This window comes from Botrytis sinoallii (assembly GCF_014898435.1).
Source record: "Botrytis sinoallii strain Bc 23 chromosome Unknown BSIN_024, whole genome shotgun sequence".
Classification (NCBI taxonomy): Eukaryota; Fungi; Ascomycota; class Leotiomycetes; order Helotiales; family Sclerotiniaceae; genus Botrytis; species Botrytis sinoallii.
In genome coordinates, this window is record NW_024066051.1 from 238,071 (window position 1) to 265,625 (window position 27,555).

Sequence of the window (27,555 nt, forward strand, 5' to 3'; positions counted from 1 at the left end):
GATCTGGGTCACCATTTCGAGAATATGTTCACCTCAATAGCTCAGCGACTTTGCTTAGACTCATTTCATTTGAGAACGAATAATCTTCATATTCTTATACATTGTGGCAAATTACTCCAGTGGTAGACGAGTATATCTCGCACTGTACTCTTCAGAATCTATTTTCTAGGATAGAACCATTCGTCCCAGAATACTCTCCTTGACCTGCATTGCCCCTTCAAGCCATATAAAGCTGTCAAGTAACCGGTACTTTTATAATGTCGCTTGATAGGCGGAGTGTTTTTAATATGTCGAGAATTTTGTGGCAGCTATGTTTGATATTCATTCCGGTTTCAATGCATATATCCTGACAGGGTACAATCCCTTCGGGAAACCTTTCGCCAGTTCCGTTTTCATTAACTTCAGGCCGGCTTTCTCAAAGAGTGCACGGAATTTCTCATCAGTCCTAACGCTTCATGTAAGCTTTATATCCTGATAATTTATGGGTTTCACATACCTAGTGACGCTGCTATCCAGCTCGTCGAACATATCATTGCCAGCATGCGTGCTCATGTTTTCTTTCACTATGATCCAACCATTTTCATTCAACATCTTTCCACATTTTTGAAGATACTCCACCAGTTGAGAGTCAGTCAAATGTCCTAGACACCATTGGTTCCACATCAAATCATATCTGGTTTCTGCATCTGGTGTCCACGCTTCGAGGCCAACCGAGTATATTTGGCCAACTCCAGGTTTGTCTATAAGCGCAGAAGAGAACTTCGTTACTGGTTCCACAATATCCACTGTGTCAGCAACACTAAGAAGCAATGCTTTTGTAATTCGACCGATTCTGAAAGTCGTATTAGCTCACATATGTTCAAGCTTCTAAAACCAACGAACAACCCCAATCCATGATACAATTCGTATGATAGCACTGAACTTTCAGTTATTGAACTCTCATCCTTGATCAGCTGATGAAAAGACACAACACGGCGAAAACACCTCAAGAAGACTTAATCCACGCCCAGGAAAGAGACAAAAAATTTCCACAACAAAGAATAACTCACCCCGCCCCACAATCCACCGCCCTCCCCAATTTCGCACCCTTTACCCCCAGCTTCCCTAAGAAGTTCTTTGATCCCTGTATATCCACTCGACTGATATACGGAAAGCCGCCCAACATTCCATCATCACTTGCTTCTATGTTTTCCCAGCTGTGTGTTTTGTCAGTCTTTGTCACTTCTCATATCGATTTTTGTCGTCTTGTCATTCAATTCCCAAAAGTACACATTGAACCGGATGTTGAAGGAGGTCTCGAGGGGAGATATCAGGAGGGAAATAAAACGCACTAATTGATAGCATCCGCATGATTAATCTGCGAATCCGCCGCTTGACTTGTCATGTTCACGATAAGACCTAGAACTTAACAAGCGAGGATAGAAAGTCTTTCTTGGTGCAAGTATGACCGTTTGAAGATGATCGATGAGTATAATATGAGAGGTATATATATGGATATAGGTAGGGGGCTTGAGTTGCGATGAGTTATCAGGTATTATTGATGTTGAGGAGGGATCATTTTTTGTTCGAACCTTTCTTTCAGATAATCTTGAGTAAATAATGGTGTGTATCTAGTAAAAGCGTTACTCGTTATAGCTTAGCGTTCTATTGGCTTGCTTTCCACTTGTGAAATAAAGAGTGATGTACCAAGTCACTTTAATTGTTTGAAATTTTGAGAATCACTGGCAGTTCGATGATTATGAAATAACAATAGGGAATCCTAATGAGGTTAAGATCTCCTGATCAAATCAACTGAATGGTTCTATTGTGCCGTGCGAAAATGGCGATTCAGATACTGATTGTCCGATGTTGTATCGAATTTGGCAAAGGATGCGTGTTTTTGATGTACAACTCATTTCGTCCTTTCAGATCTTAGATGGTTTGAGGTGTGTATTTAGTCTCCGAAGGTTTGACTTGCATCTCTCACTTCTCTGCTGTTGGAATTTTCATTCATGTGAGATGTGTATTGTGAATGGACCTTCACGGTCGCGGTTCAGACAAGAGTTGGATTTGGAGCGATGAAACAACCTCATGATGTTGAGAGGATGCTAGAAGCCAGGCCATACTCACCAGGTGTACCGAGAGGTCAAATATATAGTAGTTTTTGGTGTTGTGCTTGGCTTTGTTCGAAAGATCCATTAAACAATAATTATATTGTAATCATAAAAATTACCCCAATTCCCCCCATAGTGTTATATTTACAGTGAAAGTAAAAACTTTTCCAATTTCCATTCCATGCTCATCTGATTACCTCCTAAGTACAAGTGCCGAAGCTCTTTTGACATCCAGTACCACAATAATCAGTAGTACTTCCACAGTATCCATATTGACTGCAGCAATTACCAAAGCTAGATCCGTTACAAGTGGTAGAGCTCGAGCAGCTTCCATCATCTGAAACCTTTTGGGTGCTGGTTGGCTTTGCAGAAGTTGAGGATTTGGTTGCGCTAGTTGAGGACGTAGATGATCCAGAGCATGTTCCACTAGCAGATTGACAACCGGTACCGCAATAGGCGTCTGTAGATCCGCAATAACCATTGACAGAACAGCAGTTTCCATAGGTGGAGCCAAGACATGTAATATCAGCATTGCAGGAACCGTCATCGGAGATTTGTTTACTTGGTGTAGGAACAGGAGCATTAGCATTGCCACTTCTGTACCAATTCTCAGATGGATCTCCGAGACACTCTCCAACGGTGACAGACTTAAATCCATGAGAGTACATGGAAGCGAGGATGTAGTCTGTAAGATTGTAGACGGTTTGATAATGAATGTCGTGTTCGATTTCCAAGAAGTTTCCTGTAGTGGCATCTGCCTTGGCAATGGCCTTGTCCCAGATGTTTTTGGAGTTCTGGATGAGAGTTGCAGCATCGTTCAAATATCCCTCAGTATCCAAATCGAAATAAGTTACATGGTATCCCAAGTCTGCCATGAGATCTCCGCAGGTGGCGTTACACTCGGAATAAGGAGGTCTCATATATGTTGGGAAATATCCGAGGATGTTTCTGAAAGCCATCTCGTTATAGTACATTTGATTCTTGAACGTTGTTGGGTCGAGGGATGTCAGATTCTGGTGACCCCAGGTGTGGGATGCGATCTGATGACCTTCTGCGACCATACGTTTGATAACAGCAGTGTACTCTGCAGTGGTATCAATTGCACCTTTTCCAAGATTATTACCGGTAATCATAAAGGTAGCCTTGGCCCCATAAGCTGCAAGTTTGTCCAGGAGATCATTAGTGTAAAGATAAGGTCCATCATCGAAAGTAAAGGCAATATCTATCAGAGTACATAAATTAGCCTCTTTCAAAGCCCTAAAAAGCCCAGGGAAACAAACCTCCAGCAACTTGACAATCGTAAATGCCAGCTCCACCATATGGAACAGTCCCAATATGTGGGCGTTGAATATTTGCTGTAGAAGCACCAGCTGGAGCTTGGAGTGTATCGCAAAGAGGTCCGTATTTATATTGACAATCTGGAGCTGCACAATACTCTTTCGTGGTACCGCAATATCTGGTGGATCCGTTAGTTGAGGTCTGTAGGGCTGAGATAAAAGTACCCACCCTTCTGGAGAGCAGCATGCATTTACACAGCTACCAACACCTGGACCGCAAGTATTTGGATCGTCCGCTCTTGGTGCTACCTTAGGCGATCTCTCTTCTACATGTACGGGGGATGCGATTGGAGCTGGCATGGCATTGCGGCCCTTGACAGTTTGGAGGAATTCCCTGCCGCCCATCAACTTTGGCATGGCAGGCCCTGGATGTGCACTTGACAGCGAAGCCAAGGCCACAGTGGCGAGGATCGAAACAGACTTCATGATGATCGTTTCTTGAAGGAGTGTGAGGTGCAATTGCTTCCAATAGATGAGTTGGTTGCAAGATTATATGTAGTAAAAATTATAGACGCGAAACTTTATACCCAGCTGCTATTATGTCGAGACTGGTGGTAAACGAAAGACTGCTCTCAAGAAATTGAAGCGACTGTGAGGGTTATAAGAACCGATGAAGAAGTGAAGAGCGTTGCAAAGTGGGAAGTAGACTTCCTATTAAACCCACAAAGCAGAAGCAAGCTGACCTGATATGCAGCGACAATGAGCAGGGAAGTAGAGACGTAGGGAAGTGTGTAAAAGTAACATAGTTTTATAGGGTCGAAACTTTGAGTAAATCCGATTTGTATGGGTACAACCGTCAACGTGCAGCCTACCATAGATGCACAACAAGGATGCAGGATTTGTGCAGCCATCTTATAATTCCCATCACTGAATGAGACAAATGGGACGGTTTTCTTTTTCTGTATAGTTCCTACAAATAGATGCAGGTCTAAGAACTGGTTATACTCTTTAGAGAAAATATTCATGTAGGTCACAATGATCTGAGAGTAGAAAGGATTGTGAGTGGGGTGAGAGAGGTCTTAGAACCATGCCCGATCAAGTCGACAACAAGAAAAAGCGTAGAAATGTTAATGAACATGAATGCTTCCATGCTAGAAATCTCTTTGGAGGGCTGAACGTACGCACGGTACATGACTTTCTTGCATGATCCCTTACAACTGCTGCTAAGAATGTTAAAATTCGGAAATTTTCGAATGAAGGGGTTTTTCCGACTTCGTGGTGCCAATCATGATGGCCATGCAAATGCAATGATTTTGTGATAGCTGGATACGCATGTTTTGATCACAACCTCTTTTTTCTTCTCACGTCGCTTTTCTTCTTTGTTTTAACGTTATATGGAACTCCCTTACCATCGGTGGAAGTGGTGGAATGGGAGAAGGCCTGCAGTGGAAACTGCAGTTTAAGCTTTCGAGAAAAACAAAGTCATCTCGAGATCATCTCAGTCATGGCTCCTCCCGGATGACGAGGACTTGGCGTTATGCACGTCCTTTGGCCCCTAATAGAATTGTTTTCTTCGCGAAAGCCTCACCAGTTGGAACGTTTGTTGTGAAGCTTTCGCAGAGCGTGTCATGTAGCTCGTATTCAAAGGTAACTTATGAGCAAACGGAAAAAGGCACTTTGGTCAAATCAGATCAACAGCCTTCACAGTTTAAGCAGAATCAAATCTCCTTGTGCACCTGGGCATTGATAAGGTAGCGGATGGATTCAGCCGTTGCAACTTTAGATTCATTATTCTTCCGATGATGACTATTATTAGTGTCTTGTTTCCTCCCGAGATCGTCAAATTTCCTGCAGTTAGGCCTCGTGCAACTGAGCTAGAGCTGAGTTCGGACGAGTCTCACCACTTAATATAAATGCCTGTAGATCCGAGATCCCGAATCCAACACCGTACTCCTTGATGCGCGCGAGGACGCAAACGTCGTGTAAATTTCTATCTCGTGTTTTCGCAGACGCGCAACTTAAATATTAATGTTGAAGAGTGCATTCGATCCAAATTACGTGACCACAGATATATACTGTCGAGCGGAAGCAAGAGCGGACGATAATGTCCAGTTTTGATGTGGCAGCTGGACATTGGTGTTCAATGCCAAGGTTGAAACAAATAAAATACATTTAGTGCACTGCGAGTGTTGTGATGGGTACATCCTTTCATTGTCACCTGTCTCTTGAAGCCTCAGTCGATTCTAAAGTATGTGGAAATGTGACTGGTGGGAGGAGAGCTCATATCTCGTTCATAATCTCCTCCCTACCTGTACTTCTAATTCTCCTAGTGCGTGACTCCTAAGATCTCATTTTCCTCCACGTATTTGTAGTATCTTCCCTTCGTGTTATTTCTCCAACTCTTGCCCCATTTCACCACCGCTAAGAACGTAAGAACTTGAGCAAGGCCAGCAAAGGCAGCCACAATGAAAGCATTTTGATAACCCATGTTAGTAACCCAAGGCGTGACACCGTAGCCTATTGCAAAGCTCATTGTATTTCGGATGATAATTACAGTAGCTGTGAAATCGTTAGCTTGGACTTGAGGAACGCATATAGGAAGATGTAAGAAGGTACATACCAATGGCTTCACCACTCAAATCTTTATAAGAGTCGATGCAGTACGAAACAGACAATTGAAGACCAATCCCGTTTGAGCCAGCAATAAGGAACATGGCAACTATCAGTCCAAACCAATGTATATGATGGGCTGCTCCGACACCCCAAAGAATCAAAGAGGCAGGTATAAGAATTATGGATACTGAGAACAGCCAAAGGCGGTGCTCTGCTTCTAGAACCCCCTTGTTGCGACGGGCGAGCCATAATACGACTCTATCTCCTATGACTCCGGAATAAAAGGAAGCACAAGCTACCCCAAGTAAGGGAGAAACATAAGACAATCCGACCATGGAAGACGAAAAGTTATAAGGCGGAGAACTCAAAATCAATGAGGCAGTCCCATTGAGGACGTTGAACCAGATTAAATTACTGCCATACGAGAATCCAGCGTAGGCAATCGATGGTAGAGACATGAAGATGAGAGGTCGAATCATCATCCGGAAGAGCCTGAAATCTCTTTTCTTATCCTTTAGAGACAACTTTTGGATATATGTCTTCGGCTTGTAATGCACGGTTCCGAGCTCAGTATTCTGATTAGCTGCTCTTGAGACGTCGGTAGAAGTACCTTTCTCAGGATCAAGTGGCTCTGAAGAAGCGGAAGACTTCTCTTGGAGCACCCCTTCTGTTGGTGTGGTCATTCCAGGTGTGTCATCTCCGGAAGTTGTCTTTTCTTGGGGTGCTCTATCGTAATTTGTCTCCTCCATAAGGAAGAAGCAGAATACAAATCCAATGGCTAGAAAGATAGCACACCAATACATCACCCATCTCCATCCTTGTCCGTCATTAATAAAGCCTGCCTATAAAATTGTAAGCTTAAATGAGGGACAATTATCACCTCTTGACGACTCACAAGTATTGGAGCTAAAAAGTTACTTCCAGCCAGCATGAAAGCATACAGTCCCATGTAGGAACCTCTTTCGTGGGCAAAATAAATATCTGTGATCGAAATTTCGCAAAGTGATTCGATAGGGGCCCCAACAGCACCTTGTAAGATCTTACTTCCAATCCAGGCAGAGTTTGTTGTAGCATGCGGCACCCATAGCATGGTACTTGTTCTGTCAGTACTTCTGCAAGCAATATGATGAATTATACATTTACTGACCCCAGAGTTGCTAGCATAGAGAACAGATACACCGGTCTTTTGCCGTATTGTAGCGCCATGGGCTGGGCGATTAAAGTTCCCCACTGGACTCGAAGTACAACATCAGCGACTGGGTACTCAAATATCAAACATGTTGCTATGATCCCGTAAAAGTAACCTTATTCTGATGGAAAGGAAGAAAGGGCTAGACGCTATTTTGAGACAAACCTCGATTGTTCTTCCATGCCTCCCCAACCATTCTAGACCTTCCATTGTTTTATGCTGTGAAATGAAGCATACGAGATAGTGTAACTCACCCCGAAAAACAAAAACATGTAGCCCGTACCGGCGTTCAACTGATCGACTGTTAAGCCAGTGTCCTCACTTATGGGCTCCAATACACTGTAAACTGCGGCAGATGCTATTCCAACCATCAAAGTATACATGGACATGCATGCTGTCGATAGCATCTTCCGTTTCGGCGACCAGTTTAGCGGATCGTCTGGATCACTGGATGGCGATGGAACAAGGACAACATCTTGTAGTCGAGATGCAGATGCATGCTGCCCCTTCATTACACCTTCAAGATCTACCAAGTGAATGGTCCCTGGGACCGCTCGTGTGTCCAGTTCATCACGTTGATGATTGGTGTGCTCCATCGTGAAACAAGACACAAATATAAGCAGCAGAAGAGATATTGAAAGGTAGCTATTGTAGAAATAAGTTTGACTTTTACCTTTTGACCGTAGCAGACGACAGAAGGTACTAGTTGTTTGGCCAGGTAACCATTCCGATGATCTCTCTGTTTTTAAGACATCTCAAGTGGTCAAGGTGTATAACGAACTTATCACGAAGTATATCATTGCCGGTGATCATATAGATATGAGATTATGCAGTGTATCTAGACTCTCCACTTAGAGGCCCAAAAGAGCAAGTATATGCAATGGTGACGACCAACTCTGAGCTCTCATTCGACAATTGAAATGTCACTGGCTACTACCCCGCGGCCTGGTTATCATGAAATATCCCGATAACCATCAATGACAAGCTTTATCAGCGAAGTGTGATAACAGCAAAGCTATTTGCCTTGTTGACTTAGGTATTCTCTAATTGGATTATTGGAGTCTGGAGGAAAAGAACGTTACACTAAATCATTAGATAGAATGATCATCTTGCGTTGAAATTACTCACATCCTGATATCTTATAATCGTATCAATTTACATTGAAATTCAGACTGTATGATGCCAATAATAATCTAAAAGCTTATAAATATATCACTTCTATGTTTAATTCAAAATAATGACTTCATGAGTTGATATCGAATATTGAAAAGAGTGTACAATATTCATGTCTCAGCTTTGGTATCTTGGATTTTGTCGTTTTGTTCGTTATGCCGCTTGAATTCCCGGTTCTTCACCGTGGGGATGATATGTTAAGGTTGGTTTGATAAGGCAATCATCTCTAAGATTGGAAGGAAATCGTTTGTGTAAACGTCACCCCACTCTTCCAAGTCTCATTTGATTCCCACGGGATAGATAACGACCTTTGATTTATGCAGAGTAGAGGGAATGAGGTAAAGTTATCTCTTAAGCTTTCCATCATTGTATACTTGAAGCACAGCGAAGTCTAGTTCAGGCATAAAGGATTCTTAACCGACTCAAAAATATCTGACGAAAGCTCCCAAAGCCTCAACTACAGGATGTCTTTGTATAGTATTTTGTCAGTTGTTAAAATCTTGTTTCACCACCAGGATTTTTTCGGTTTAGATGATTTCGGGAGTATATTTTGCTATCGACATTCTAAGCACAGGTTGTAGTATAGCCTCGAAGGATCTCGACGCTCGAGTCATTAAGGACTTGCGCATATGACAGTCGGGGGAGCTTGGCTCCATACTTTTTTCTATTGCTTTGCTGAGCTCTATCGATCTGGAGATGATCGGTTTGCGTAACTTTTAGATTCAAAATATTGCTGGATAGCTTGTAGCACAGCATGTTAAACACCCCAGACACTTCCAGTAGCATTTGATGCCACTATATTATTGCCAAAGATACTGAAATCATGAGTATTTGAGAAGATCTGCAAGCGTGCTCTCCTCTCAGGAAGTGGCGAATCTCATGGGATGATAGTTAGCATTCTTTGAAGAGATGCTCCTTGATATTTTGACTTGTATTAAACTCCTTTCTCGCAAACCAACAGGCAGAAAATGCAACCGCCGTAGGAGGCAATGTGACTGCTTCAGCAACCATCCAGTCCTCTGCGTAAAATGAAGAGCCGCATATCTTATAGGTCCTTTCAGTCACCTGAAGCGAGAATTAACGTCTAGTATTCCATAAATCATGGTCTCCATGATACAGCCGACCTCATCTTCATTTCGTACGGCGAAATTGATATTCACAAAATCATCTCCGTTAAGAACAACATCAAACGCATCCGAACTATGATTTGGACTGCTTATTCTCTTAAAATCAAAACAAAACTCTGCCCTTCCCAAGATGTTCTTATCAGACTGCCGCGTCAGCTTGCGAATAATATCAAACTCGCACTGGACGAATCAGAAAAATATGCATCTGGAATCAACAACTGTTTCCGTAGCTTCAGTGGTGCGATTAGTGTCGGAATAGGCGCTGCAGCTTCAGTCAATGCCGGGGGATACGGCGTCAAAGTAATCGTGAGTGCTGTCAACCGATTAGGTAGTATAAAAGACCAGGAGGAACCTAGATGAAGAAAGGTGGTCATCATCGTAAAGGTTCTGGAAAACATGTAGCCAAAAAGCAGGATAAATTATCAGGCACAAAAAGGAAATATGAGAGATTTTGTACAGTGACGAAGATGGGAGAGATTTTGATCGAAGGACCTTATCTCGGGATCAATGTGAATCCGTTTGAGACTGCCTTTATTAAGACTAGCAGACATATTGATCAGGCCGCTTTGAGGAAATTGACGAATTGGATGAAGGGGAGTAAGTTCACTAGTTATGACCACTGTAAATCGTAGTAGTAGGCCAGCGATTTCAATCGTTCCAAAGTAGTGGATTCTCCCTTCATAGGCTAAGTCTTACAATGAATATGTGAAAAGTTGGAGAAGAGGCAAGCAACTAGAAGTAATCCGGAATTGAAGTCTTGCAGGAAAGGAACACCATGTTGGGTGGCACTTGTATGTATGAGGGTATCAAAAATCAAATTATGTATGTATAGAGAGTACAATAACAGAGTACCACAAGGTTAAAGGTTGAACCTTGTTCTTTGCTTCTCCATTCCTGCCTTCCACTGCCATTGAACAGCATCATCCCCTTCACTGCCTGCTCTGCCAATTCCCTTATCAACTCTTCTCAACTTCAACGTAAATCGTGGTCCCAGCTCCTGCAATCCAGCTCTAATGCCCTCTACACCTTCCACGATTTTTCCATCCGGTCCTACTACGCTCTTTTCTGTTTCTCGCTTCTCCCTGAAAACATATCGATGTCTTCGGACAAAGATATAATCACGTTGATTGTGCAACGTAACTACTTGTCTACCCTGTAATTCTGGTTGTGGTGGGAATAGTGTCAAGAATAATCTCGCAGTCAACAATCCCAATGGTGTGCGAAAGTTGTTCAAAATGAGTTCTGGGTAGTGATTTGTTGGGTTACCATGACCAGGCAACTTCTTCCCTTCAACCCAATTCTTGATCGAGAAATGACATGTGGGACCAGATGGTAAATGGACGATGGTCAAGCCAGTGGGCACCTTGGCGTCTTCTTTAAGCATAACAACGGATGTATACTCGCGATTCGTAGCAAATTTGCAGATCTCTCGTAGAGAATATTTGTGTCCATAGCGATGGGCCGATCGAGGAACGTAATTGCTGTTTGGAAAGAGAGTGCATAACAGATGAGCTTCTGCATGGAGTGTAGAGTTTAAGGAGGTTGTGAGAAGAATTTTTGGAGCTGGCGGAGGTTCATCCGTGAAGAGGGTGGGAAATTTTAGGAATAAGGAAGATGGTGTAAGGTCGAGATTTGTGCTGGTTGTTGAAGGCGCATTGCTAACTGCTCGAGGTCGGCTTTCGGTTTCTTCATCCTCGTCGTCTGATCCCTTCTCAGAATCTGAGTCCAGCATACTATCGACATCATCGTCCTTTTCCTCTACTTCTTCATCTAATGGCTCTTGCTCTGCAGCCTCCGCCTCTTCTATGCGCCTTCTCTTCAATTGCTCGACATCTACACTGATATTGAGGTCGTTTCCATCGCCCGATACTTCATCCCAAACACGCTTATTATCAATTGTATGTGGAATGTTCTTTGCTAATCGCTGCCTTCTCAATTCGGGATCTCTATCTTCTTCTCTCTTTCGTTTGAAGCGTATATCTCTGCGATCGTTATCGCGAGCCTTCTTTTGTTTGATATGAAGATCTTGTCTCTTGAATTTGTTACCAGTTTTAAAAGGTAACGCTGCCTTCGAAGAGGCTGGGTGCACTCGTTTGGAACCCATTGTGAGAATATTATACTTCGGTAGAACAAATACCTAGAGGAGAGGATGTCTAGAAAAACCGAAGAGGAAATCCAAAAATTATTTTAGCTGGTATCGGTATGCGGCCGCTTCTTCCCGATTGGTGGATGGATCTACAAGGCTGTCCCCCTCGCGACGAGTCACACAAAAAGAAATTCCCACGACCTTGATAAATCGCAAAGCTTTGAAAAGTTCCCCAGACTTTCTTTGACTCATACCTATCGTTGGATGAGTCTTCGGTGAATGCGATCTTTTTGTAGCCTTACAAGAAATATTGTTGTCAAACCAAAACTAAACCCACAGCTCATATTTCGAACCTTTACTGCTACTACACCCCACCATAAATACCAAACACCAACACGAAAGAAGGACAAAATAATGTCGACCACTACCACCCTTAAGGGTCAGCCCCTTGATCGTCAAGTCCTCGATTCTATGTTGAGGCGGCGCATGTTCTACACTCCCTCTTTCGAAATCTATAATGGAGTCGCTGGTCTTGTAAGCAAGCAACAAGTCTTTCATACAATGCTCCCCATGTCCAATACCTTCTGCATGTTTCGACTTCTACAACCCTTTTACTTCACCATAAAACTTCAGACACTTAGTCGATTCTAGGAAGTCGTTTTCTGGGCAATTACTGACTTCTCACGTAGTATGATTATGGTCCTCCCGGTTGCGCCTTGCAGGCGAACGTTATTGACTTATGGCGCAAACATTTCGTCTTGGAAGAAGATATGTTGGAACTGGACTGCACAGCATTGACTCCAGCTGAAGTTCTCCAAACTAGTGGTCATGTTGAGAAGTTTGCAGATTGGATGTGCAAAGACCCCAAGAACGGCGATATCATGCGAGCGGATCATTTTGTTGAAGACATACTTGAGTCGAGGTTGAGAGGTGACAAGGAAGCTAGAGGTGTCAAAGTTGTCGAAGAAGAGGAGGACCCATCAAAAAAGAAGAAGAAGAAGAAGACTAAGGGAATTGAAGCTGTGAAACTCGATGATACAGTTGTTCAAGAATATGAGGAGATTTTGGCCAAGGTACGTCCATTTAATGACATTACAAGTATGAATATTGACTTTTTAGATTGATAATTACAATGGAGAAGAACTTGGTCAATTGATCAAAAAGTACGAAATGAAGAACCCAGAAACTGGCATGGAGCCTTCCGCACCAGTAGCTTTCAACCTTATGTTCCAGACTGCAATTGGCCCAAGCAGTAACACACCAGGTTATTTACGCCCAGAAACTGCCCAAGGTCAATTTCTCAACTTCGCCAAGCTTCTCGAGTACAATCAACAACAAATGCCATTTGCTTCTGCTTCCATTGGCAAGTCATACAGGAATGAAATCTCTCCTCGTGGTGGTTTATTGAGAGTTCGAGAGTTCTTGATGGCTGAGATTGAACATTTTGTCGACCCCGAAGGCGGCAAGAAGCATGAACGTTTCAACGACGTCAAAGATGTAGAGCTTGTTTTGTTGAATCGCCATACTCAATTAGCCGGTAAAACTGATGTTGAAAAAATGGCTATCGGCAAGGCCGTCGAAAATGGCACTGTCGACAACGAGACCCTTGGCTACTTTTTGGCACGAATTCAGCTCTTCCTTGCAAAGATTGGGGTTGATCAATCCAAAGTTAGATTCAGACAGCACATGGCCAATGAGATGGCTCATTATGCTGCAGATTGCTGGGATGCCGAGTTGCATACCAGCTCTGGTTGGGTTGAGTGTGTTGGTTGTGCTGACAGAAGCGCTTACGATCTCAGCGTACACGCAAAGAAGACTGGTGCGGCTTTGATGGTCCGTCAAAGATTAGATACTCCAATTAGCGTCGAGGAGTGGCAAGTTGATCTTGATAAGAAGAAGTTCGGCCCCAAATTCAAGAAGGACGGTAAGGCTGTTGAGGCTGCTATTGAAGCTCTGTCGCAAGAAAAGCTAGAATCTCTTGCAAAGGAGCTCAAAGACAATGGAAAGATTATCATTGAGGTCGATGGCATCGCTGATGGTAAAGCGGAAGTTGGTGCTGATCTTATCAAGATTGAGCTCCGAACCCGGGTTGAAAACACCAGAGAATATACTCCAAACGTAATTGAGCCTTCATTTGGTATCGGTAGAATTTTGTACGCCTTGATGGAGCACAACTACTGGACCCGTGGTAGCGAAGGTGGCGATGAAGCACGTGGTGTAAGTGATCGTTCATTTTCATGCATTTGTAGCGACTAACGAGATATAGGTCCTCTCATTCCCACCAATTGTTGCTCCTACTAAAGTACTGCTCGTTCCCCTCTCTTCTCATGAGAGTTTCAAGCCCTTCCTGAAGCAAATCTCATATAAACTTCGATCCATGGGTATTTCTAGCCGTATTGATGACTCTTCGGCATCCATTGGCAAGCGTTATAGCCGAAACGATGAACTTGGTACTCCTCTGGGCATCACTGTCGACTTCCAAAGTGTTAACGATAGTACATTCACTTTGAGAGATAGAGATTCCACCAAGCAAGTCCGTGCATCCCAGGAGAAGATCCTGGCGGCTATCAAAGAGTTGGTTGACGGCACCAAGGTTTGGGCAGATATAGAGAAAGAACTGCCAATCTTCGAGGGTCAAGAGGCTGATCTTCCTACTCGTTAAGACACAGAAATGTCTAGAATTCGCGAAATGTTCATCACATATTATCAGATAGGCATGTGGAGATCCTGTAAACACCTACTGGTTAATCCTTGAGGAGTTCGGAGAATTCGATGTCACACATAGATTATGAATTTGTGATATTATATCGCGCCAAATGATAAAAATAACAATTCATTAACGTCTAACGGACTTTTTTTTTAATTTTTTTTAATTTTTTTATAAATATTCCCGATCGTAGGAACGACTTCTAATTGATACGAGAAAGCATATGTTTTAACAAGATCCTCGTCCTACATAATAAGTAACTTCAAAATGTGGAAGATCAATGCGTGAGCTTCCATCATCCTTCTTTTTCGCTTCTAGAAATTCCACGGTTGTTAGGTGCATTTAGAAAGAGGGGGGAAACACACATGTAAGAAAGAAACACCCCGTAGAAGTGACCAGTTCCCTCTTGGGGATGATCATAAACATTTGACTTCATCGAAACCGGAAATACATAGCCCAAGAAATTGCTAAACCGTGCGAGGGTTTAAATCTGTTACAAGATCCGTTCATTTGGAAACACGAACTTGTAATACCTAGTACCTATGACACTAATTTTCGAAACAAAGGATGCTCATTTGATTAGCAGGCTCGGTAAGGGTGGCGCTTAGGAGGAATATCAGAGGGGGCTTTGCTTTACTTCAAGAGACCAATGCACATTTCAATTCACGTACAAAGCGTCTGCGTGAGAGAAAAACTGGGAATTTTTGCAATCAATTTTGTAGGAGACGTTGCCGTTGCCGTTGAATTGTTTTATAAATTCTTTCGAGAGTTTGAAAGTTCATGTTTAGGGGCTTTGACAACTCGTAAATAGCTTTTTGTTTGTGTCAATCAACTAATCTATGAACCTATGAAACAGTACTAGGTGGTCTAAAATAAACAACTGACTCTACCTGCTTCTCACTTGATCAAGATATCAAATTGTCCAGATAACATACCTAGATATGCACTGGTAGTGGTTAGAAACTTGGCAAGCTTAGTTGGGTACTGCCAATCATAGAATCATAGCCTATGATGATGCTATGCTCTCAGCTAAAGAGTATCTAAGGTAGCTCGTAGTCCTGAGTCTTAACTTTGATGGATCGTTCAGTTCATCCCTGAGTCAAAGTTCGTTTCTTTTCTTCCTAGTCAGCCTCTAGGACTTTTCTAATGATTGATCCCCAATAGGCTAAGGAAGAAGTAAGATAGGCAGGAGGGAGGCTTGATAGGAAGAAATCATCTTCTCGGCATGACTTTGTGTGTGTGTGTGTGTGTGTGTGTGTGTGTGTGTGTGTGTGTGTGTGTGTGTGTTTGTAGTAATACTTTCGTGAGATGCAATATCTTCTTCGTATTACCTTCAGATAGGTATGTATCAATACTATGTTCAGTAAGATATTTCATGCTAAAACATACAATAAGTGACTACCCGTCTCTCTCTCTCCTTGTAGGTAGCTCCAATCAAATTTCCAAGGACTCCCGGGTAGGTATTCGCCAGACTTACAAAATGGAAAGATAGATAGATAATTACCCAGATATCTTTGAGACAGAGCACACTTACAACAGGTAGACAGGACAGAAATACAGTGCACTTGTCACTCTTTCACACACCACATTATTCTACTACCCTTTCCTTATCCATACACTCACTCTCTCTTGGTGAATTATTAATAAATGCATCTGAATTCTCTAGAGCATGCATGCATTCATCCGTGAACTCTCCTACCTCCAGCTACTCTTACTACCTACTCTTTGGTGAATGTGAAGGGACCTTTGGTGAATTTAGTGAAAGGATTCGGCCTCTTAAAAGGGTGCACGGGTAAGGGTATGGGGGTCTCATTAGCGTCCTGTAGTTACCGCTTGAACAAAAGGCGCTACTACAAACTCGATTCCTAAAACCTGCCCAAGTAGATCTCAATCACTTTCAATACATTGAACAACTGCATCCAAAAGGAAATTTCTCCCTCTTATAACAAAGTTGTCTTGTCAACATTGACAACATAATACTGCAACACTTAAATCCATATAATATACTGAAAGCTCCATTCACCACATTTCAATATTACAAGAAAAGAAACGCTGGACGTTGTTGTGCGACGGCAACTCGGTCTTTGTTGATCCCCTGGTTCGCGACCTTGAACAACCTCGATTCTCCAACTGTCTATAACGAATAGATCAGGTGGAGTTCTTACTCACTCCAGCCCAGCCTTTACTTTGTATGTGATTGCATTGCACTTTTTTATACTTTCTTCATTCAAAGAGTAATAATTAAATGCTAATATTTATGAATACAGTCATTTTTGTCTTCTCTTTCAACGATACCCCGCGGCTTTCGATCTGCTTGTTCCCTTTCGGAATCTTGCATACATTGTTCTTTAAGTTGTAATTCTGCCTTCCCATCAAGATGGCTTCACAAAATAGGTATGTAATTTCTCATTTCTTGTTCATTTGCACAGAGCAGTTGGTTGGAACAATTCAAACTCTCCATGTATATCCGAGTTTTGGTTTGGACAAATCTCATTTGCCCTTTCAAGGACCTTTTATATGTTTTGTAGCTGCTGTTGGATGATTGTCTTCACTTACTTCCTTTGTGGATCCATACAAGAATAAAGCTAATGAATAATTTATCAGCATTTACACACCAGGTCAATTCATGAACCCGGGACCCGCGCCTCGACCTCCTGCTGGCCCTCGACTAAATTACACTCCTACTACCGCGAATATTCCAGGAAATGTGTCTGCCCCTAACATTTCCCAGTTAAGCATCAATTCTCCAATCGCCAGAACCGCCACATCGACATACTCTGGCTCGACCGTCTCTCTTCCTTTAGCTCGACAACAGACCAATATGGATGGACAAGGAGGAGTCGCAGTGATCAAGGAGGGATGGGCTTCAGTCAAGGAAGGCAAGAACTTCATCAGCCCTTGGAAGAATAAGTGGCTTATCCTCCGAAAGGAGGCACTCGATTTTCATAAGACTGAAGGTGGTAAAGTTGCCTATCAAATTGTACTCAAGGATGTTCTCGGAGTTTCAAGAGTTGAGGCCGCGGGAACTATCTTCGAAATCAGGAGAACCATGAACGGCTCATCAAACAACCCAGGAGATGATGACAGTACTGGGAGGACTCTCCAGATCAAAGTGAAGAGTGATGACGATTTGTACGAATGGATTGACTTCATCTATGCCCGTTGCCCTGGAATGGGCGGTGTCAGCAACCCAACTAATTTCAGTCATTCTGTCCATGTCGGTTTCGATCCCAATACTGGAGAGTTTGTCGGATTGCCTGCAGAGTGGTCAAAATTGTTGAACTCTTCAGCTATTACCAAGGAAGATTATGAGAGAAACCCCCAGGCTGTTTTTGAAGTTCTGGAATTTTACTCTGACATCACCAAGCGTCAACAAAATCCCCAGCAATTTTCGAGTTTGACACCTACACCATCTGTCGCTCCAAATCAAAACAAGCAACTTGGTTATATGCCAGGTAATTCTATCGCACCTCCCAGGCCTCTTCAACCCCAACAGCAGCCAAGCAACAATGGTTACGGTTCGCCACAGCAGCAGCCGCAGCAACAACCAAGAAGACCCACACCACCAGAGCAAAGTCAGCAGCGCAATCAAATGCAACAAATGGCATCGAACTATGTTACTCCTGATCAACGTGAGGAACAGAGACAGATGCAACTGGCTGCGCAAAGACAGCGAGAATTTGAGATCGCCGAACAGAACCGACTGGATATGGAAAATTATAACGCATCAATTCCTCAAACTCGCACGCCAATGGCCAAACAGGAGATTGGTGGCGGTGGTTATTCGAGCAGTCCATCCCAAGACCGCTACAACCCGACTAGGGTGGCACCTTCTGCCCCTCGTCCGCAGCAAGGACAACAAACCGCTGCTCAAAGACCAGCCCAGAGACAAGCTCCGTCTGCGCCAACTTCGAATGGTCCAGCCAGACCACCACTTACCACTCAGCAAAGCTCTTCTTCTGTGAGAGACCAAAATGGACCCGAGAGACAAGATCCTCGATATCAAAATGGCCAAGCCGCAAGTGCATCCCAGCAGCAGCGACCAGTTCAGCAACAACAACCACCGTCTAGGTTGCCTGCCCCAGTCAACAACGTCAAGCCACTTAATGTCGCACCAAAACCAGCTGCTAATGGCGCCCAACAAAACGATGCGGTCAAAGCTGCGGAAGCTGCTCTTACCGCTAAACCAGCCGCTTCTGAGCGCACAAAGGATGTTAGGATGTCAACCATGTCGGAGAACGAGGTTATGGCTAAATTAAAGGAAGCTGTTTCCAAGGATGACCCCAACCTTTCTTACTCCAAGCAGAAGAAAATTGGACAAGGTGCTTCAGGCTCTGTATATGTTGCGAAGGTCAAAGAAAACCCAGCATCTCCCGTTGCTCGTGAAGTGCTGCGTCAACAAGGCAGCAAAGCTCAGGTCGCAATTAAACAAATGGATTTGGCTCACCAACCGAGAAAGGAGCTGATTGTAAACGAGATCATGGTTATGAAGGATAGCAAGCATCGCAACATTGTCAATTTCCTCGATGCTTTCTTGAGAAACAACTATACCGAACTCTGGGTAGTTATGGAGTATATGGAGGGAGGTGCCTTGACCGACGTTATTGACAACAACTCGAACATTACTGAAGACCAAATTTCCACCATTTGCCTCGAGGTATACTTCAAATCCGATAATCTGTTCTGTGTATCTGTACTAACTTTTTGATAGACTTGCCGTGGACTCGAGCATCTTCATGCACAAAGCATTATCCATCGTGATATTAAGAGTGACAATGTTCTGCTCGATGCACGTGGTAATGTCAAGATCAGTAAGTTCATCCAAAATGATTAATATTTCTTTGTACTAACGTGCTTGTAGCCGATTTCGGATTCTGCGCCAAACTCACCGAATCTAAATCCAAGCGCGCCACCATGGTTGGTACTCCTTACTGGATGGCTCCTGAAGTTGTCAAGCAAAAGGAATACGGACCAAAGGTTGATATTTGGTCTCTTGGTATCATGGCTATTGAGATGATTGAATCTGAACCCCCATATCTCAACGAGGAGCCTCTTAAAGCTCTATACTTGATTGCCACAAATGGCACCCCTCGTCTCAAGAAGCCTGAAAAGCTCAGTAAAGAACTCAAGGCTTTCTTGTCCGTCTGTCTTTGTGTCGACATTAGAAGCAGAGCATCTGCAGATGAACTGCTGATGCACGACTTCTTGAAGCACGGTTGTGATACTGCTAGCTTAGCTAACCTCCTACATTTCCGAAAGAACGCCAAATAAACAACCAAAAAACTTTACGAGAGTTAATGATAGAACGTTTACGAAAAGCGAGCAATTGGTGGCATTTCGAGTTCGTATTTGGAAGCAGTTAAAGCTGATTTAATTTTATTTTGCGACATAACGCAGGTTACATCGTGGGTTATATTGTGTGGTACCTATACTATACCAACAGCATGAATGCCCGGAGTTTCTGGGAGTTTCACATTCTGTTTACTTTGCGCGACATATCTAAGATCTGAATAATCGTGGTCGCATGTCAATGACATATCTGGAGGCATATAAAAGCTGGACCAAAAGGAACAAACTTCACGTTCTGCTTTTACCTACTTTGGCTTCTCGATGATCTTCCAGTTTGTGGATAGCTAGGTACCTTGGGGATTTTTCGAAAGTAGGCCTCAAAACGAGGATATACTTTACGAGAAGATGGCCGGAAAGGGCAGTAATAGGCGTCAGGTAGATTATTTGAAGAGAAATAAGAAAAGTTAAAAATATAACAGATACTGTAATGATTGTGATTATGAAGAAAGTGTGATGCTACTACTAATCCATGTGTGTTTTGTTCTGATACCGGAATTACTACCTACTCACTTGTATAATATGAATCCTGGAGAGAGAATGTAAAAGCATAAAAACGGACATCCCGAATCTTGACCCCCCAGAAAGCTTCTAGAACTACTAGGTGCGTAGGTCCACGGATAACCTTACTAGTGTCCTATCTAGTCTAGCCTCGGTCAGCCTGACAGATCTGGCCTCGTCACCGGTATACCTAGCCTCGCAAGACGCTGCCCAACAATTTAAGTTAAGAACGTCAGTTCTATTGCACAATATTGGGGATTTCTTCACACAAATCATCTTAAACGTTTCAAAGTCGATTTCAAAAGATGGCGCCTTTAATACCGTCTGCAAAATTGACCTTGCCATATCCATTGTATGCTTGCGACTTTGATCCGATAGATTCCTCACGACTAGTAGTTGGTGGGGGCGGAGGTGCAGGAAGATCAGGTGTGGAAAACAAGATTGTGAGTCTGAGAATATGTCTTCTTGAGAGAGAGGTTCATATTGGAAACTGATTTCCTCTCATGTATGTGCTAATCGCTATACTTTCTAGACCCTTTTGGACACTTCAAATCCGAACGAGCTTGCTGAGATTGCCGAGCTAGACCTGAGTAAAGAAGAAGACAATGTCGCCAGTCTTGCAGTCGGCCAAACTCAAGGAGATACAACCTTAATATTCGCCGGAGTAAATTCCAGTCCGGCGGACTTGGCTAGAGGGACGAATGCGCACTTTCGAGTTATTGGGATAAGCCCGGTTTCAAAAGGAAAGGGAAAGGCTACAGAGCCTGCTGCGATAACGAGCAAACTATCCGAGGTTTTGAGATGCCCATTATTTACCAATGTCGAGAGGGATTTATACCAAAGGGCCATTCGATTATCGCGACCTTATGCAGGACAAGCACAATGGGGTGCGATTGCGACCGGGTTTGCGAAGGATTCTGAAATAGTACTTTTTCAACCTGCGCAAAATGGACCACCTACTTCGAGGAGTGCTATAAAGTTGGCGAAGGAAATTGTTGACATGGATTTCATACAAACCGGCAAAGATGATTATCTCTTCGCGTACGCCGATGAGCAAGATATATATGTTAAAAAGCTTGGCTCAATAGATGATGGGGCAGAACCTGAGTGTGTGTATATCACACCTGCTTCAAGAAGTGGGGAGCCAGTTACGATACCGTCTTTCAGATCGATGAGATGGTTAACAAAGGATTTCATCATCATGCTCACGAACATCCATAGCCAAGGAGGTGTAGTACTACAGATTCTCAGATTACCACCCAGTGGTAAAGGACAGTGCAGAATCGCGCAATCACACAGACTCCCATCCAGTGTTAAGAAGGCTACTGGGCTAGCAGTTGTCAACCTTACACCACCATCAACTCCCGATGGAGAGCAAGGCTACACTCAATTCGTGATTGCGGTCGCTGGCCACGATATTTCCATTTCCCTCTTCAAGGTTGATCTCCAACACGAAGTAAATAACTACCTCGTCACACCTATCAAACCTTTCCGAAAATTCAAGAATGTTCACCCTGGAGTAATTACAGGAATTACATTCTCAACCTTTACACCTCCCACCCAATCTATTACTGCAAGCACTCCTCCTCAGCACCTCAAACTCGCTAGTACAGGTATCAGTAATACCGTTATCGTCCACACCCTCCCACTATTCCCCGTTCCTTTATCTGTTAAAAGAGGCCAATCAAGCACACCTCGTTATGTCGTCGCTCTCCCTTCAAGCAAAGCAATTTACTCTTTCGGAATCATCTTCTCTATGCTTCTAGCGTTGTTAGCAGCAATCCTAACGCAAAGTGTATTGGAGATCAGGGGGGTTGTGGAACCTCATTTAGGCGCCGCAAAGTATCTACCGGTACCCTTACAGGAGGCAATTGGGAAACCATACACGTTTCCGTCTAATTATCACGCACTCAATACACACATCTCCTCCGCTCCGATCTCCACAAGCCTGTCGGGTACACCCTCCGCCTCTACCCCAGACTTCTTCGCGTCCCTCCGCTCCCCCTCCCCTAATTCCGCTCCTTCTAAGATCTACCTCCACCACGGACCTCCTGTCCCAGACTTTGAAACCCAAGACGTATCCCCCGATATTACGTCGCCAGAACTTTCTTCATCTATAAAAGCAGTTCTTCACGACGAGGAAAAACATGAAGGCAAATCATGGGATGAATTGACGGCCCCGCAAAAAGAAAATTGGAAGAGAAAATTGAAGGATGCGGGACATTGGGCTGAAGAGATGGGAGAAGCGATTTTCAAGGGGGTCGTTTTTGGTGAATTGGGAGGTTTGGTCGGAGCGGCTGTTGTGCAGGCCGCGAGATAAGAGAAGTTTTCAAGAAGGAGCGATTGCGAGAAGTGGAAATTGATAGTATGAAAGGACGAAAGACTGAAGATGATTTGGAAAGACGTTGTATGATAGGTCCGTGATGTATTGGATGTTGGATGTTAGATATTAGATGCTGGCTGGCGAAATTGTGAGCAACTTCTTACCTTTCTTCTTATTTATTCAATGTGGTTTGTGGTACGTCATGGCGCGATTACAGAGACGTTATGAGATACGGTAGATGGGATGAATGTAAACTACGAGACACATATATTTCATTTCTCTCATATTTAATAATAACTACATACGAAATTTTCCCGACTGAGATCGATCTGGGGAAACCATCTAAGAATTTTTTTTTTCTACGATGACACCTCATAACTTTTCTATAGGTTATGTTCAATGCTCCTATCTGATGATTCAGATTGTTGTAAATGGCAGAAGTGCTGCTGTATGCACCTAGTTGGTTGTAGGTGAAGAACGGTTGATCTTGAGCGCGATTCTTAATGCCATCTATCTCTTAGACGTGCCTGTATTGATTTAAATAGTCTTTGTTTCCGATTAATCATACTGGATCGTCATAATCTCGTGTGATATCGCGTGATCGCGTCATGTTTGATACCTTTAGCCTAAATCTTGTAAAGCAAGACTTTTCCCGTAACCACAAATCTAGCTGCACAGAGGAAAAAGAATCCTACGAGCAGAGACGATGCTGCGAAGAGCTGAGCATATAGATAGCGACCGCTATCTCTTGTGATTAAAAGACCAGCGATGGGAGGACCTGTCAGCACCGCGAAACTCACGATCGTCTAGCGAAGTCAGTTTTCCTTCTCATTTTTACTCAAATATGTGGATGAGGTACTCACAAAAATCATTCCCATTCTCACTCCCGCTTTCTTCAAATCCGTTGTCAGGCTACTCAATGTTGCTGGAAACATCATTTGAAGAGCATTCCCAACAACTCCATAGACCACTGCCCATGCGTAGAGACCTCCTCGAGTTGTAACTCCAATCATTGCATACGCACATATGATACAGGCGACGGTGACCATGAGGAGAATGTTCATGGGTCCTGTATAGCGATCTGCAAAATACGCGGGAACGGTGCGTCCTAGAATGCCAACACCGTTGAGGATGAGAAACATGTTGAATGATTCTTTTTGGGGTATATTGATGATGTCGACCCCGAACGAGCTCAAGTAGTAGAAAGCGAAATAGACACCCCAAAATACCAAGAACATTCCTATCGCAAACAAGGTGTAGGATGCTTCTCTGAAGGCAGCGAGTTCAATGATAGGACCTGTTCTACGAGGTGGAAGTCTCGGTTTCGCTAATATGTTACAGATCGTCAAACAGCCTGTAGTGAAAAAACCAAAGATTCTCATGGTCCATCCATAGCCAAGAGGTGTGATTAGTTGTTGAAACATGACGGGGAAGATTAAGCCTCCTGTAGCACTACCACATGCACAAATGCCGACGGCTAACATCTTATTCTTTGAGAAGTATGTGGATGCAACTGAGAGCGCTGGACAGAATAGACACCCATTGCCGAGACCACAGCAGATTCCCTGAGCGAGGAATAATTGCCAGTACTGTGTTGATAGGGAGGCCATAAACATGCCTATCACGCTAAGTACAGTCCCGACCACTATATAGAATTAGCGTCGTGCTTTCATTTAGAGCAAGCCTCGAGGTAGTTCGACTCTAGCGAATAACGAGAAAATATTACATGCTAGAGATAAAGTAGAGCAAGGGAAAAAAATCTGTTACTCACAAAAGACTGGACGAAAGTACCCAGCATCGGTAAGACGACCAGTAAATGTTCCAATAAAGAATACCAGAAATACCTGGACACTCCCGATCCACGATACATCCGAGGGAGAACGACCAAGAAAATCGATATAGTACTCCTGAAAGACACCAAACGAGTTGATGAAACCCCTAGACTATAGTCAGCATAATCATAGGTTTTCGAATGACATGAAGTACGCTCAAACTCTTTGAGGAATTAAAGGAGTAAATCACGGAGACGAAAGACTAGAACCTACCAGGTATTCATAATGATCAAATGTCCGACCAAGACTTGCGTCCACGCGACAACTCCGCCATCGGGAGGAGGACCTGGATCTTTCCAGCTCGCTGCACTCTTCGTTCGGGAAAGCACTCTTAGGCTTCTCTCTTTGATGGTCTCGGGCTTGATGATATCCTCCTCGGCTTCATTCAGAGCTTCTGGATAGACTTCGAATTCTTCCTTCTCGGTCATTTTGATGAAGTCGGTTGAGGAAATAGTGCCACTCGATCACTAGAATGTATAGGTAGGTAGGTATACTGATCTGATTCACTTGATTATAAGAATTCTTCTATGACGCAGGTGAATAGATGAATCTTTGATTTCAAATCAGTATTTCTGAACGTTCCAGAAGAATGGTCCAACTCACCTAGCAGTTCCTCGAAAAGGTGTTTGTAGTCAAACAACCGATATTCACAATCAGACAGGCAAGTCAGAAGGAGAAAAGATTCAAAGGAAATAGAAGCGGACGATTCAACAACCTCGGTGATTACATACAAAACGGCAAAAATCATTTACTTCATGCACCTATTTGAAGATTTTCCCACTGCAGGGTCCGTCAAACTATATCTGACTCAGCTCATGACCAGCATCGGCAACAACGCCCATTCCAGTAACCATCGTGCATAGGCTTTCCGAAGTCCATTTCTCACTAACCCTAACGCATATGCACTCTGAATAAATACTGAACAACGAGACAATGTTACCTTCGTTGATCACCCTAGCATCTCGTAAAGTCTAGTTGATCACCCTCGCATTTCGTAAAGTCTCGATCTAGATTCCACGATAATCACACCTTCTAATTCTTACACTGATTAGCCATCCTCACACGGACTAGTTTCTCGCGTAATCTCGAGTTAGAGCGCGGGAGTCGATTTTTACGCTATCCACACTAGCGTTCCTCGCACAATGTTAACGTTGCAGGATGCTGCTGCGGCTACCCGGAGAAAAAATGTCCCCTACAAGGATTGTACATCCCGGGAGACGATCTAGATGTGCTCTGTGGAAGATTATGTGCGCGATGCATGCAGGATGTACATCGGGATGGGGGAACCCCTCATTGGTGGCTCGTGGCGTGCTTTGCTCGATATAAAGCCAGCTGGTTCATGGATAGGGGGTAGAGATAGGTCCAGATCGAGGAATTCCATATTCCACCAATAGTGCGATTCAGATGCGACAGCGGTTTCCGTGGGATCATTTCAATAGGCGTCTATTTCGTGCAAGCGATACTACCTCCAAGTGGCAAAGAGATGGATCGAATGTCGGTGAGGCTTATGGTACTTAGTGGTTGCAATTTGCAAAGTGTTAATAGATATGACACATGTTGATTGATTATATGATGAATAACCACTGCGTAGCACGTGCTATGCACGTTTCCAAACGGGAATAGTGCTTACGCTGCAACCCCATGCCCAACAGTTGAACGCGAGACTTTGATCCCCGCAGACTATAATACGTGTTCAGCATTTCGCGGAGGGAAAAGCTCACTCACTATCGTGAAACAAAATTTTAAGCAGAGAAACATCTCGCTGCATTTGATCTGCGAAAATGGCCGCACCGCAAATTATTACCCTCGCAGTCTCCCAATCTCACACGCTGTCTACCACGGCGGAAACGCTCGAGGCTTTGTCACTTCAGTGTCGCAAGGCGTCCAAGCTATCCCCCGCTCCGGATTTGATCCTCTTCCCCGAGGCCTATCTCGGTGGGTATCCCCGGGGAGCGGATTTCGGGGCTGTGGTGGGCTCGCGCGATCAGAAAGGTCGAGAGCAGTTCTTGAATTATTTCAAGGATGCGGTGGATATGGGTGATACGCCTGAGGGGGCGGGAGAAAAATGGGTCAAGAGGGAGTTGGAGGGACAGGGAGAAGGGAGTAGTAATGTGAGAAGGGGAGATGGGACGCGCGAGGAACTGGAGTTGGTGGCGAGAGAGACGGGAATTTTTATCGTGACGGGGTTTGTGGAAAGAGCGGGTGGAACGCTCTATTGTGCTGTGGTTTATGTGTGTCCGAAATTGGGAGGTGGGTGTTATATTTCTCGGCGTGATAGATTTGTGAGAAAGTAGAAGCTAACTTGGCGATAGTCATTGGTAAAAGGAGAAAAGTGATGCCGGTGAGTCTTTCTTCTGGAAATATCTTCACGTCCCGGATACAATCGCTTACTATATACAGACAGGAAGCGAACGCTTGGTATGGGGTCAAGGCCAACCATCCTCGCTCCGCGCCGTAACCACCACCATCAAAGGCGTCAAACTAACCCTAGCAGCTGCCATTTGCTGGGAGAACTACATGCCTCTCTTGCGCCACTCACTCTACAGTCAAAACGTCAATCTCTATCTCGCTCCCACCGCCGACAATCGCGATGCCTGGACGGCGCTCATGCGAACGGTAGCTTGCGAGGGCCGATGCTTTGTCCTGAGTGCTAATCAATGCATCAAGAAACAGAACCAGCCAGCGTGGATCTATGGCGAGAAATCTGAAAGCGAGGAGTTTACATCTCGAGGAGGTTCTTGCATTGTTTCTCCGCAAGGAGAGATTTTGAAAGGCCCGTTGTGGGAGGATGATGATGGGTTGATTACGGTTGAGGTTGATTTTGATGATTGTGTGAGAGGGAGATTGGATTTGGATGTTGCGGGGAGTTATTCAAGGTATGTTTGTTCTCGGGAGATGGTCTGGGACGTTTCTAACATGATTTGATAGAAATGATGCGTTTAAGTTGACGGTGACTGGACTTGATCTTAGTCCCCCTCTTTGAAGGAGTGGCGAGGTACCTTGAGTTACATTGAATGATCTAACTTGTTTAATACTTTGGATTGAGGCCCCTTGCAAAAGCGTGTAATCTAAGTAGTTAGGAGAAATACATACAGATCAACTATCGTGCTGATGGGTATTCATATATAATTGTGACCTTTTTCTCTAGGAAATTTGAAGAGTGGATTAGCCATAAGTACTATACGTTGTCAATAGTAAGCTGTAACCAGACATCTCAGTAATTTGATGCTACATCACATTAAAATGAACATATACAAGAACAATCATCTCAATTGCCAACATAACACT

At 43.7% G+C, this 27,555-nt stretch overlaps 10 protein-coding genes across 10 annotated transcripts; 5 read left to right on the forward strand and 5 right to left on the reverse strand.

Moving 5' to 3' along the window:
• Window positions 1-321: 321 nt before the first annotated feature.
• Window positions 322-1,384, reverse strand: EAF02_010134 (uncharacterized protein; the record flags this gene model as incomplete). Its single annotated transcript, XM_038906182.1, has 4 exons — window positions 322-445; window positions 497-832; window positions 1,050-1,196; window positions 1,332-1,384. The coding sequence occupies 4 exons, from the start codon at window positions 1,382-1,384 to the stop codon at window positions 322-324; spliced, it is 660 nt and encodes a 219-aa protein (XP_038753909.1).
• Window positions 1,385-2,293: 909 nt separating this feature from the next.
• Window positions 2,294-3,856, reverse strand: EAF02_010135 (uncharacterized protein; the record flags this gene model as incomplete). The annotated part of the gene is made up of 3 exons (XM_038906183.1): window positions 2,294-3,315; window positions 3,374-3,549; window positions 3,600-3,856. 3 exons carry the CDS (start codon window positions 3,854-3,856, stop codon window positions 2,294-2,296), a joined length of 1,455 nt encoding a protein of 484 aa, XP_038753910.1.
• A 1,840-nt stretch (window positions 3,857-5,696) lies between these two features.
• On the reverse strand, window positions 5,697-7,768 carry EAF02_010136 (uncharacterized protein; the record flags this gene model as incomplete). The annotated part of the gene is made up of 5 exons (XM_038906184.1): window positions 5,697-5,929; window positions 5,991-6,825; window positions 6,879-7,077; window positions 7,131-7,213; window positions 7,427-7,768. 5 exons carry the CDS (start codon window positions 7,766-7,768, stop codon window positions 5,697-5,699), a joined length of 1,692 nt encoding a protein of 563 aa, XP_038753911.1.
• A 1,779-nt stretch (window positions 7,769-9,547) lies between these two features.
• EAF02_010137 (uncharacterized protein) lies at window positions 9,548-9,832 on the forward strand (the record flags this gene model as incomplete). Its single annotated transcript, XM_038906185.1, has 1 exon — window positions 9,548-9,832. The coding sequence occupies one exon, from the start codon at window positions 9,548-9,550 to the stop codon at window positions 9,830-9,832; it is 285 nt and encodes a 94-aa protein (XP_038753912.1).
• Window positions 9,833-10,331: 499 nt separating this feature from the next.
• On the reverse strand, window positions 10,332-11,576 carry EAF02_010138 (uncharacterized protein; the record flags this gene model as incomplete). Its single annotated transcript, XM_038906186.1, has 1 exon — window positions 10,332-11,576. The coding sequence occupies one exon, from the start codon at window positions 11,574-11,576 to the stop codon at window positions 10,332-10,334; it is 1,245 nt and encodes a 414-aa protein (XP_038753913.1).
• A 191-nt stretch (window positions 11,577-11,767) lies between these two features.
• On the forward strand, window positions 11,768-14,455 carry EAF02_010139 (uncharacterized protein). Its single transcript, XM_038906187.1, has 4 exons — window positions 11,768-12,092; window positions 12,248-12,631; window positions 12,678-13,775; window positions 13,825-14,455. Exons 1-4 carry the CDS (start codon window positions 11,838-11,840, stop codon window positions 14,218-14,220), a joined length of 2,133 nt encoding a protein of 710 aa, XP_038753914.1. The 5' UTR covers window positions 11,768-11,837; the 3' UTR covers window positions 14,221-14,455.
• A 1,715-nt stretch (window positions 14,456-16,170) lies between these two features.
• EAF02_010140 (uncharacterized protein) lies at window positions 16,171-20,024 on the forward strand. The gene is made up of 5 exons (XM_038906188.1): window positions 16,171-16,454; window positions 16,533-16,659; window positions 16,870-18,922; window positions 18,977-19,076; window positions 19,127-20,024. Exons 2-5 carry the CDS (start codon window positions 16,643-16,645, stop codon window positions 19,534-19,536), a joined length of 2,580 nt encoding a protein of 859 aa, XP_038753915.1. The 5' UTR covers window positions 16,171-16,454; window positions 16,533-16,642; the 3' UTR covers window positions 19,537-20,024.
• Window positions 20,025-20,417: 393 nt separating this feature from the next.
• On the forward strand, window positions 20,418-22,432 carry EAF02_010141 (uncharacterized protein; the record flags this gene model as incomplete). The annotated part of the gene is made up of 2 exons (XM_038906189.1): window positions 20,418-20,555; window positions 20,645-22,432. The coding sequence occupies 2 exons, from the start codon at window positions 20,418-20,420 to the stop codon at window positions 22,430-22,432; spliced, it is 1,926 nt and encodes a 641-aa protein (XP_038753916.1).
• A 317-nt stretch (window positions 22,433-22,749) lies between these two features.
• Window positions 22,750-24,937, reverse strand: EAF02_010142 (uncharacterized protein). Its single transcript, XM_038906190.1, has 5 exons — window positions 24,871-24,937; window positions 24,481-24,817; window positions 24,207-24,373; window positions 23,299-24,080; window positions 22,750-23,241 (listed from the first exon to the last, which is right to left on the reverse strand). Exons 2-5 carry the CDS (start codon window positions 24,693-24,695, stop codon window positions 23,062-23,064), a joined length of 1,344 nt encoding a protein of 447 aa, XP_038753917.1. The 5' UTR covers window positions 24,696-24,817; window positions 24,871-24,937; the 3' UTR covers window positions 22,750-23,061.
• A 1,111-nt stretch (window positions 24,938-26,048) lies between these two features.
• EAF02_010143 (uncharacterized protein) lies at window positions 26,049-27,250 on the forward strand (the record flags this gene model as incomplete). The annotated part of the gene is made up of 4 exons (XM_038906191.1): window positions 26,049-26,517; window positions 26,580-26,608; window positions 26,668-27,143; window positions 27,196-27,250. 4 exons carry the CDS (start codon window positions 26,049-26,051, stop codon window positions 27,248-27,250), a joined length of 1,029 nt encoding a protein of 342 aa, XP_038753918.1.
• Between the last annotated feature and the right edge of the window lie 305 nt (window positions 27,251-27,555).

Coding starts and splice junctions, on each gene's coding strand:
- EAF02_010139 (XM_038906187.1), top strand. CDS start 11,838: ATGCGATCTTTTTGTAGCCTTACAAGAAATATTGTTGTCAAACCAAAA. Junction 12,093..12,247: donor ATAATGGAGTCGCTGGTCTT/GTAAGCAAGCAA, acceptor CTTCTCACGTAG/TATGATTATGGTCCTCCCGG. Junction 12,632..12,677: donor ATGAGGAGATTTTGGCCAAG/GTACGTCCATTT, acceptor TTGACTTTTTAG/ATTGATAATTACAATGGAGA.
- EAF02_010140 (XM_038906188.1), top strand. Junction 18,923..18,976: donor TTTCCACCATTTGCCTCGAG/GTATACTTCAAA, acceptor ACTTTTTGATAG/ACTTGCCGTGGACTCGAGCA. Junction 19,077..19,126: donor ACGTGGTAATGTCAAGATCA/GTAAGTTCATCC, acceptor ACGTGCTTGTAG/CCGATTTCGGATTCTGCGCC.
- EAF02_010142 (XM_038906190.1), bottom strand. CDS start 24,695: ATGACCGAGAAGGAAGAATTCGAAGTCTATCCAGAAGCTCTGAATGAA. Junction 24,081..24,206: donor GTACTTTCGTCCAGTCTTTT/GTGAGTAACAGA, acceptor AATTCTATATAG/TGGTCGGGACTGTACTTAGC. Junction 23,242..23,298: donor TGAGAATGGGAATGATTTTT/GTGAGTACCTCA, acceptor TGACTTCGCTAG/ACGATCGTGAGTTTCGCGGT.